This window comes from Plectropomus leopardus, chromosome 1 (assembly GCF_008729295.1).
Source record: "Plectropomus leopardus isolate mb chromosome 1, YSFRI_Pleo_2.0, whole genome shotgun sequence".
NCBI lineage: Eukaryota > Metazoa > Chordata > Actinopteri > Perciformes > Serranidae > Plectropomus > Plectropomus leopardus.
Genome location: NC_056463.1, coordinates 716,750 through 728,597, shown reverse-complemented (window position 1 = coordinate 728,597; position 11,848 = coordinate 716,750). Strand labels below are relative to the sequence as shown.

Sequence of the window (11,848 nt, the reverse complement as noted above, 5' to 3'; positions counted from 1 at the left end):
GCGACCCTTGTTTCCTGGTTATCATGACAGACATGCTAACCAAACTCACACTCCACCCCGAACCCCACAGACAATAACCCCCCCCCCTTTAACCCTTTCCCCTCTGTCGGCCCCTCATCCACCAACCCCTATTCGCACTATGCGCTACATTACAGAACTATGCTGCAAGAGTAGATCCATTTTAAAGGGCTCCGTCATTCTTCTTTTCCTTTTTTCCACGACGAACTGCACACACAACCATTGCATGAGGCTGTGTGGGGGTTTTAAAAGTGCATTTTCTATCCCTTTAACATCACTGTTCTGTCCTCATTTGTAACGCACTCCATCCTGGTTGTCACCTCACGTCCAATCCGAAAAAATCACCGAATCTGAGTGATTCATCAGCGACCAAGACCCCATGAGTCTAAAAACCTCGAGGAACTTCCTGAATTTATTGTTAAGTAAAACACATTCGCACGCAAAAAGAGAAAAAAAAAAAACAAAAAAAAAACATTCACATTTAACTGCTGACATACTGAGGAGGGTTCAGCCTTGCCCCTTTGTACAGCCTTGAGACTGTTATGTTATAACCACTAATTCTACTATATATGTGTATGTGTCATTATTATCAAAGTTTGTTACTTTTTTGCAGTTTGCAAGACAGAGAGAATGCTGAGTGCCTCGTATTTATTCATTTTTCCGTCTCTGATTTATTTAAAAAACCCCGACCCGAGATAATAAAACGCCCAGGCTGAGAGGAGACAAATAACCTTCAACATAAAAAGGATAGTTCAGGTTTGTTTCTTTTAAAGTGAGGTTGTCTGAGGTTCTTATTAGCAGTCGGTGTATCACACGCAGTAAATATCATCGGTACGTCCCCAGTTTGGAGAAGCAGCCGCAGTACTGACACAGAATATAATAGGGGTCGACCGATATTGGTTTTTCTGGGCCGATACCGACACGACTATTAGTACTTGATGAGACTGATAATCGATATTTGGAACCGATGTATTTACAATTAAAATATATATATATTTTTCAGTCAGAATTTGGAATATAACAGACTGCAAACCAAATCTTTGTTTAATGCTTTAACAATTAAAACTGAAACTTTCAACATCATATAAAGCAAGTTCCCTGCAACTTTTTTTTTTAATAAAGTTCAGTGAAAATTTAAATATAAAAAACAAATGAATAAAAATATATCCCTGAGGTTTTACAAAGTAAAAGTTCCTCCCATGCTGACACTTTCTTTGCATGTACTGCAGACTGCTGGTTGAGTGTAATACGCACTTTTTCATTAATAAATCTCATAGACGATCAATAAAATAAAATGCAGATACAGATAATCGGCAAAATGCCAAATATTGGCCCTGAGATCAGCCAGGCTGATAATCTGTCAGCCCCTACAATATAAGCGATGTACTGCCGTGGACGAGGGCAGCGACTAAATGTTTTAACCACCTTTAAAAAAGTCCCACCTAAAAAACTAAATATCAGTTTAAGTGTACGCTCTATTCACAGTATTTTCACCGTTTTATGGTGATGTAACGGTACGTTTTAACAACGATTTGATGCATGTTATGATATGTGGTTGGCGACAGAATTAGAAATAAATCAAAATAATAACTTCACATAAGAATTAAATGGCACATTGCCGTTGTATTTGATGTTTTATCGGCATATTTTGCAAACAGCAAACATTTTATCAAGAACGTCAAAATGTGTCCAAACCCAAAACTACCTGTGATGTTTCAAAGTTTGGCCTCCGCCTATTAACTCCACAAGTCACCGTTTCAGAGGTATGACTAAGCAGATTTTTGTTACTTTATACAAAAATGTAAATATAATAAAGGTTCATTTTTCTTTTAAAACATGATTTAACAAAACAGTTGATTTGTCTTTGACATGTCACAGTTTCAGAGGTCCGACTGAACAAATTTATGTAACTTTATACAAAAAATTAAATATATTATGGAGTTAATATTTACAAAACAAAAACAAAAAAAACATGCTCTACAAAACTGTTGATTTTTCCTTTTATGTCAAAGGAAGTATAGCTCAGATAATGAAACTAAAATTGACTATTTACGGAGATCAAATAAACTTCTGATCATTTATTGATGTTTTTTATATATATATGTATATATATATATATATATATATATATATATATATATATATATGTGTATAAAACAGCTTCATTTTCTCATTAAAAATTACTGTCTGACTTTGAGGTAAAGCAGTGAAAATATTCTAAATATAGTGTGAGATTAACAGAGACTTTTTGGACAGACATAATTGCCACTGATATAAGGTTGAACTTTTTTTAGGCGTATATATTTTACATTTCGTTGCTCCGTTCACAGCAGTCCGTTACTTTAGCGTCCACGTCAGACTCCTTTTTTCCAAACTGAGAACGTACCGACTGAAATCTCCTGTACGTGCTACACTGACTGGATAACTAATTAACCCATTCAACCCACATTAAAAAATCCCAAACTATCCCTTTAAGAAAGGTGACCTACCCTTTCCCGCCCAACACACAGACACACACAGACACACAGACACACACACACACACCTCCCTTCCACCCTGAAATGGCATGCACTGTTTTGTCTCTCTCCCCCTTTAGGACCAGTCAAAAAGGGAAAAATGGGGTTTCTAACGGTGTCATTTCCAGACACTTTTTTGGGCCGGATGAGATTTTTTTCAGCATGTTTGTTCAGCCTGCTCAATCTGGTGTCAGTTTGTGAGTTTCTCCCTCTCGTCTCTTTTAATCCAGCAACACAAGGCTACGTGAGACATGGAGAGCAGTGTAAAATAAACGCTAGCTTTTAAAACTCTCAGTGGATTTACCGAAAAACGTCCTGAGTTTATGAATGATATAAAAAGAAACTCTCTGCTACTGTATGTTTTATACTTCGCACCCAGTGGCATCATCATGTTGTGACATCATTGCATGCCCGAGCATGCTCTTTCTTACTCTTTGGTTTATGAGGTTGTTTCGAAGTTAATGTGGAGAAAATAATGAAATGTTTGAAATTAACCAGTGTGGTGTGGTTTATTGCTGCCGTCTCGCCTTTGTCAAATCACGTGTTTCAGTTTCATGAAGGTGCACGAAAACAGCAAACGATTTCATGGTTATATTTGGGTTTTTTTAACCCTTGAATACCTGAGAAAACTGGCTTGATTTCTTTAAAAAAAAAAACAGAGAAAGAAGGCAATGAACAATAAAGGGAGAAATGAAAAAAACTGTGAAAATACAAGAAAATTATCTGAAAATCATTTAAAAAACAAATTAAAAGAGCAAAGTGCTTAGAAATTAATTTTGTAACAAACTTTTCAATGTGATTGTGATTGTTATATAGGTTTTTTTCCCTAGCGTTTTCTGTTTTTCCTCAGCTTTTTAATAATATTTTTTTAATTTACCAATTTCTCGCAGTTTATGAAACATTTAATACCAAGTTGCTTATTGCCTTTTTATAAAAAAAGAAAATTTAGAAAACCGCCATGAAAATTACCTGGTAAAAGTGTGACATACTTTTAAATGTGATTACGATTATTATAAATATGTTTTTTTCCCTAGCTTTTTTCTTTTTTACTTATTATTTTAAAAAATAATTTTCTAAATCTACACATTTTTTGCAACTTATGAAACATTCATTACCAAGTTGCTCATGGCCTTTATAATGTTTTAAAAAGGTTGCATCAAACTGCTCAGAGTTCAGAGGTTAAATACTTTTGTGTGAAAGGCAAAGCGGCAAAATAAAAGCGAAATCACAATAGGGTTCAAAAAATTACGTTGTCCCAAGGGATGAATTTTTAATTCACTTTTCTGCAGAAACCAAAAGCATTTCACTCTGGTTATTTCATTTACAAACACGTTCTCTGTTGATTTTTGCAGAAAATTTACAAAATCTCACAATATTATCAGAATATAAAATCAATGCAGCCAACAAACATTTCAGGAGGAAATATGCAAAATATTCCTGTGATGGGGAGGGGGGGTACCTGACACTGAGAATTACTGCCCAAATATTTACTTTTAAGTAAAACATGACTTTTGCGTGACAGCATTGTAAGAAGTGGTATTCTGTGAATTTTATAGTATTTTGCGATTCAGCAATGCGAGGTCAGAAAAAAAGATTCAGAAAATTGTACCTTTTATGTCTTAGCACTTTCAAGAATTAGGAAAAAATAATTTAAGGAATTTTAAGACCAACTGAGGCCTTATTTTTGACTGATGAATTAAAATCCTTTTCAGGTTTTTTTTAGGATCCGTGGGCAGCCTGATTCAAGGTTACTGTGGGTGATATTGCTGAAGTTTGATGTCAAATACACCAACAAATATCTTTCTTTGGGGTTTAATTAAAGGTGCTATATGTAACTCTGGAGGAAGATAATTGATTATTAAGTCTTATTCACAGGTAATCATATACAGACACTTTGGGTTCTACAATTCTACAATTTCATTTAGCAGACGCTTTTATCCAAAGCGACGTACAACACAAGCAAGAATTTAGACTTAAGGAAAAAACTCCTAGTAAGTGCAAAAAGTGCTTCAGGTGTGATTGGTCACAGGTATTGCCGTCTAGTGGCAGAAGAAGTGCCGCACAGCCCCCCCGTGACATCACCTACGTCAAATCAACGCCAACACGCAAGAACAAAACGTTTGTGGCACGTGAAAATGTAAACAAACATGAATGAAACCCTCACTATAGCTGCGTTTATGTTTGTTATTAAAAGCCAGAAGGAGAGGAGGAGGAGGAGGAGGAGGAGGAGGATGTGGACGCGGTCGTGGTGGGAAAAGAGGCCAACTTGCCAATTTTTAAAAGCAACGAGAGCTGAAAGTGTTTATTAGCATCTATTAACATTTAGCAGTGTGACTGATCAGAGCCTCGTTTCATGCTGCACTTCTGTTGGCTGGTTAGTGGACGCAGATCCTAACAGCATTCACACAGTGAGACTCTCATCCCAAATTTCTGACAGTCTGGACGGATATTTGGCATATGAAAAAAAAACAAAAAACATGCTATTTCCACTAGATGCACTGTCAGTCAATGTTGCTGCTGATCACTGACACATCCCAGACTGTGATCATAGAAAAACTTGCATGTAATGTATTAAAATTTTTTATTTAAAAACATAATGGCATCATGACAAAAACTTGGCATATAAGTGGTTAAAAATCTGAAAAATCAGGAATATTTGATATTTATGAATAGGACTGATTTAAAAAAAAAAAAAATGAAAATTGTTGAAAATAATATTAATGTATAATATATTTTTATAGCCTGATTTTGAAATGTGCATTTTGTGTTATCATATTATTTTCATATATTATTATTTTTGTGCAATGTCAGTGTTACTGCTAATTAATAACATAGCCCAGGTTGTCATGATTTTTTTAAAATTATTTTGCATGGAGTATATTAAAAAAAATGTTTCATCTAAAAAACATAATGGCATCAAAAACCTGGCATTTACAGGGTTAAAATTCTGAAATTTTATGAATATTTGATATTTATGATTAAGACTGATGTTGGTTAAAAAAAACATACCCCAGGCTGTTATGATTTGTTATGATCACGTTGCATGGAGTATATCGAAAATATTTTGTTTTCATCTAAAAATGTTTTGGCATCATGACAAAAAAACCCTGGGGTTTAAAAAAATTTAAAGGGTTAAAATTCTGAAAATGAACGAACATTTGATATTTATGATTAAGACTGATTTTGTTTTAAAAAAAAAAACCCTCAAAGAAGGTAGAAAATAATAATATTTTCACAAATTAAAGCTTGATTTCGAAAAGTGCATTTTGTGCAGATAAAAGTATGTTATCATTATATTATAGCTGTCCCTAAGGGTTAAGCGTATAAAAGTGATTTTGGGTGATTTTTAAACAGCTGTGGTGTATTTTGATCTGTATGTGTGAAAATGACAGCTGCAGGTGAGTGTTTACATCGCTCGCGGGAGAGAAACACTCCCCCCTACTGTCACAATAAAGAAATAAATTTGCTAAAATCTTTTCGGCAGGTATTGTGTTTGTTTGAATGCTGTTCAAACCCGCTCGGGGAGCCGTTTATCTGTACCTTTTGGGTGTTTTTTGGGGGGCGCTCCCCGGTGCTCCTCCGGCGTGCAGCGGCTGTAGCAGCAGCGGCTCCGCGGCGGCAGCTCACTGCGTGGCGGTTTCCGGTGTCCGTCCGTCTGCAGGAGGATGGCGTCCGGCTTCAACCGCATCCCCTCCGCCGCCGGTCCTCCGAGTCACAAATACACCCAAGGTTGTGCACCACAGGCTGAAGACGACACTGAAAAACATCGATAACCGGCTCCGGTAAGTGATATGATTTATTTTTCACCATAAACGGTGTTTTTTGTGCAGATGTGCGAGGCTCCGCCGGAGGAGGAGAAATTTCCCCCGCAGCTCCGGGGAGGCCTAGTCCGATTCTGGGGTCCGTTTGGAGCGAAGGCTGGTTTCCAATGAAAAAAATCACCTATTGCGGCCTTTTTTGGAGCGCTTTCACCTCGTTGTAATTTAGTCCTAATGTGCTGCTAATATTGTGACAAAACAACTCCTAAATATATGTACAATAACGTGAAATAACGGCGATAATCTCGAAGGAAGTCCAGTAGTTTAATAACGTTAGCCGGAGCTAGCGGTTAGCCGTTAGCTGCTAACAAGCTAACGTCTGTTAGCAACATCCTGAAATAGAAACAATACAGTTTAATAACAGTGTAGGAAATAAATTAAATCTCTAAATAAATAATAAAGCTATTTTAATAACGTGGATAACGTTTAAAATACACATTTAACTGTGAAAACGGCACTAATACGTGCGCTATTCGTGTTTCAGGAAATAGACCGAGCCCAGTTCTGCTTTAGCGTTATTCTGTTAACTGTTATTTTTGCGGGTTTCCGTTTAAAGAAACGATATTTGTTCTGAATGTCGACACGTTGACTGCCTAACAGATTATAGCATTTACATCTCACTTTTCAAAATGTTACCCTAATAACAGGAAAGGGCCGTTTTAGGCCTGTGGAGCTGGAGTATGTGGTTTCGGTTGTATTCTGACCACAGACAGACATTATTCTGACAGCAGCAGCTTCCCTCGCACAAATGTAAACAAAAGCCTCATAAATTAGCGTCTCTCGCACGGCTGTGTGTAAAGGACAGGTTTCCATGGTCACGGAAAACCTGGAAAAGTCCTGGAAACAGTAAAAAAATCATTCAAGTTGTGGTTAAGTAGTGAAATTTTGTCGTGTGTAAATAATAAATTACATTATTGTAACACACCTAGGACTGTTTATAGCGGACGAACGTAATAATAATAATATGCTTTTTGGTTGTTTTTATTTATTTGATCATCACGAGGCATGTCAAATAATTTTAAGCATTTTTGGCTTGAGGGGAGGGGCATACAACTTGTTAATGGCTTGGTTTTGTATTTATTTTACTGCCTATTGTGAAGAAAACATGCCCACGGGTTAGGAAGGCATTTTTTATTTAAATGTTATTTGCAAATTAGGCATGCTTTTTCTTTTAAAAATGTGGCATATTTTATTTAAATAAAAATCATCATTGCATTTTCACATTTCCTTGAACACATCAATTAGGATGCTGAAATTATGTTTGCATCTTTGGAGTTATATGTTTGAAAAACACTTGGCAAGTGAGGCAATGAAAAAAAGATATTGGGTCAATGAAAAGTCATGGAAACATTTTGAATTTTGTATCCATGAAAAGGTGCAGGAACCCTGTTTTCAGATTGTTTCCTGAATAACAGAAGAGGAAGTTTTAGGCCTCTGAAGCTGGTAAAGGTGGTTTGTTTCAGTTCTTAACCACAACACATTATTCTGACACTTGATGCAGCAGTCTAATTTGCTGAAATGTAAACATAAGCCTCATGATTTCGGTTTCCGTCTGTTTTATATATACATACATAGGATCATGGTGTAAACTGACAACTCATCAGCTTTCACTTGTCATTAACACTGCATTGTGTTTATTAATTGCAGTAACATTTCATGAAACTAACACAGTAATTTGTTGTGCATATTTTTGCTTTTTCCCCTTTAGGTTTTCTAAAGGACGTGTTAACACAGATAAAGCACTCGGCTGCTCTCAGCGTGCTGCGTCCCGTTTCTAAACCCACATCCAGCCTCTTCAGTCCAGCACTAAAGCCCCGCTCATCCCCCGAGTGCTGAACCCGTGCATGCGAAGTGGAAGGATGACGGAGGCGTGGCAGCAGCAGCAGCAACATGCGGTGGCTCCACCCTCTGTTGTGCACACGCTCCCCCAGGGAACCGACAACCCTCTGGGCTGCGCCGTGTACGGAGTCGTCCTGCAGCCAGATGCCTCCCTGCAGCAGCCCCAGCACGGCCAGCAGCACTCTGTCCAAGCCCAGCAGCCCTCCCTGCAGGTCGGCGGCGAGAGAGGGCACAAGTGTGGTGCCTGCGGCCACGACATATCTCACCTGGCCAACCCTCACGAGCACCAGTGCATGGTGAGCCAAGACCGGTCCTTCCAGTGCACCCAGTGTATGAAGATCTTCAGCCAGGCGACGGACCTGCTCGAGCACCAGTGTGTGCAGGTGGAGCAGAAACCGTTTGTGTGCGGCGTGTGTAAGATGGGCTTTTCTCTGCTCACCTCTTTGGCGCAGCACCACAACTCGCACGGGAACGGGAACAACCCGATGAAGTGCTCCATCTGCGAGAAAACGTACCGGCCCGGCTCTGGAAACGCCACCCCGACCTCGTCAGCTGCCAACCCCCAGCAGCCGTCCACTGGTGAGACGTCCAGTGGCGGCGCGGCGATCAGTGCCTCGTCTCCTCCTGCGTTTGAGGCCTCCGCTCCCGACCGGCCATACAAGTGCTCAGTGTGCCATAAGTCCTTCCGGCATTTGTCCGAGCTGACCCGACACGAGAGAGTACACACCGGTGAAAAGCCATACAAATGTGACACGTGCGACAAAAGCTTCAGCCAGTCTTCGCACCTGGCGCACCACCAGCGCACGCACAGCTCCGAGCGGCCGTACAAGTGTGCCGTGTGCGAGAAAAGCTTTAAGCACCGCTCCCACCTCGTGCGGCACATGTACGCTCATTCAGGCGAGCACCTGTTCAAGTGCAATTTGTGTGAGATGCACTTTAAGGAGTCGTCCGAGCTCCTGCACCATCAGTGCCAGCCAGAAGGGGAGAGGCCTTTCCGCTGTGGTTCTTGTGGGAAGAGCTTCAAGCGCCCGTCGGACCTGCGACAGCATGAACGCACGCACTCAGAGGAGCGACCTTTCCAGTGCGAGGAGTGCCAGATGAGCTTCAAACAGCAGTACGCTCTCGTGCGCCACCGCCGCACTCACAAAAATCCAGCTGATCGCCCTTTCAAGTGTAACCTCTGCGATAAAGGGTTCCTCCAGCCGTCGCACCTGCTCTACCACCAGCAGGTTCACGGCATGGAGAGTCTGTTTAAGTGTGCGTCCTGCCAGAAGTCTTTCAGCCAATCGGGAGAACTGCTGAGGCACAAATGCGGCGGCGAGGTGGAGAAGCCCTACAAGTGCGACGTTTGCGGCAAAGGTTACAAAAAGAATTCGACGCTGCAGCGCCACCAGAACTCTCACTGCACGGAGAAGCCGCTGAAATGCTCCCTGTGCGACAAGCGCTTCGTGTCGTCTTCCGAGTTTGTTCAGCACCGCTGCGACCCAACCCGCGAGAAGCCCCTCAAATGTCCCGACTGCGAGAAGCGCTTCAGGTACTCGTCTGAGCTGCAACGCCACCGCCGAGTTCACACCGGGGAGAAGCCTTTCAAGTGCGCCAGCTGTGACAAGAGCTTCAAGCAGCGGGAGCACCTCGCCAAGCACCAGAGCGTGCACTCGCGGGAGACACAGTTTAAGTGTGTGTGGTGCGGAGAGCGTTTCGTTGACCTCACAGCTCTGCAGGAGCACACGGTCCAGCACACTGCCGAGGGCGAGAGTTTCCCCGAAGCTCAGTGCATCCCATGAACCGAACTGCTCCTCAGTCCTGGGTGGCAAACATGACATTCACCCTCAAAGCAACGTGTGCCAGCCTCCGTTCCCCCACTTGTAGTTTATTACATGCACCCATTAATTATTTTGAATGATTTTTCTTTTTTTAGGATCAAGACACATCCTCATCTTTTGTCGAGTAAATGGCGCCCGACATTAACAGAGGCGATTAGGATCCCTCTTCTTATTTTGGAACACATGGAAAAAAACTTGAACAGAATGAAAAAGGCGTAAAAATGTGAGAAGATCTTGGTTTAGTTTAGTGCCGCGTGTGGGACCTTACTCCGTGGTTGCATGTGACCGTCTGTTTTGTAACGTTTATTCTGTTAGTCGAGAAAGACGGAAAGACCTTCCAGACAGTCGTCAGTTATGTGTGTGTGTGTGTGTGCGCGCTCATGTTTAAGCTCCTCTGAAATCCATGTGCCTTTTTTTACCGATCACTTCACAAAGTCGTGTTTTTGTTAATTTCACGTCCCCCCAAAAAAACCCTCCCGTGCGTATACAGCGGCTGGCAGTATCTTTTCACATACTAGATCTAGGTAGTATCATCTGTTTGTGCATGAATATTTATCACACTTTAATATCACTGTTGTATTATAGGTTTGGTTTATTTAGGAAAACATCCTAAGAAGAAGAAAAAAAAGTGGATATGTGAAAATGTATAGCCCTAGTCCTATAAAATCTGTGTTGTTGCATCTTTGTATTAAAACAAATGACGTCTAGGTAACTAACCCATACCTATTATGTCATACAAACACTTGACATGTGCAATAGAACATGCACAATGTAATATTTATGACTACTGATTCATGGCATAGTCTACTCTGTTATATTATAGATTGTGTGTATACGCTTATTATGTAAACATTGAAAACTGTATAGTGCTTATGTTACCTGCTTTTGTATTCACTATGAATGAGCTTGCAGTATTTTGCAAGTACTTTTAGTTTCGGTTACAGAGGGATTATCACGCGGTTTAACCCGATAAGACTTCAAAAGCATTATATTGCTCACTTGCCACAAACTAGCTGCATTAGTTACTGTGCGATAGATCTAACAAACGTAATATTATTTTTTATGTTTTTTTTTTTTTTTTTGTTTTTTTTTTTTTAAAGAATTTGGCCTTGTGACATCCTCACGGGATCCTAGCCTCGTCCCGGTCCACGCCGGACACTCAGCAGATTAATCCGAGTAGCCTCAAAAGTTGCGATTTATGTGTTGGTTTATGCCGGACATAACGTAAAACATTTGTGTACTTTAGTTTACCGTGTGGATTTCTACATTCACAATCTTTGCAGTATATTTAAAAGATGGTTTTTGGAGTTTAAAGATCACGGGCGATGGGGGGGTTACAGCGGGGTGGGAGGGGACTGTGTGGTTGTGCCATGGTTTAAGTCCTGGTGAGTCTGCTTCAAAACGAGTGTAACGAAGCGTTGGATTTACACATACGGATATCAATATAGACTCCTGTTCATACTGTATACAGACGATTAAAATAAACCACCCTTATGACAAAAAAGATGTACGTTGTCTAATATGTGCATTTGTTGGTTTAAATTAGTGCTCAGGGTTCGCACAAGGTGCTTGAGGTGCTGTTTAAATTTGCCGCTCAAATATTAAAGTACTGAAATACCCGTACTAAATACATTTTAACCCTTGGAAACCTGGAACGACTTAAACGGCACCTTTCACGAGTATTTAAACACAAGCAAATCGATGCAATTTCTTTCAGAAACAGGGAAAAAGGAAATGAGCAAATTGATAAAACATGTTGCACAAATTGCAAAAAAAAAAAAGTAAAAAAAATTAAGTAAGTAAAAATTAAAGTAAGTATTTTAAAATGTAGGGG

The 11,848-nt window shown here is 40.2% G+C and overlaps 1 protein-coding gene across 1 annotated transcript; it reads left to right on the top strand.

Annotated features, from left to right (window-relative positions):
- Positions 1-6,035: 6,035 nt before the first annotated feature.
- LOC121945788 (zinc finger protein 319-like) lies at positions 6,036-11,518 on the top strand. Its single transcript, XM_042490127.1, has 2 exons — positions 6,036-6,316; positions 8,061-11,518. The coding sequence occupies exon 2, from the start codon at positions 8,197-8,199 to the stop codon at positions 9,973-9,975; it is 1,779 nt and encodes a 592-aa protein (XP_042346061.1). The 5' UTR covers positions 6,036-6,316; positions 8,061-8,196; the 3' UTR covers positions 9,976-11,518.
- The last annotated feature ends 330 nt before the right edge of the window (positions 11,519-11,848 follow it).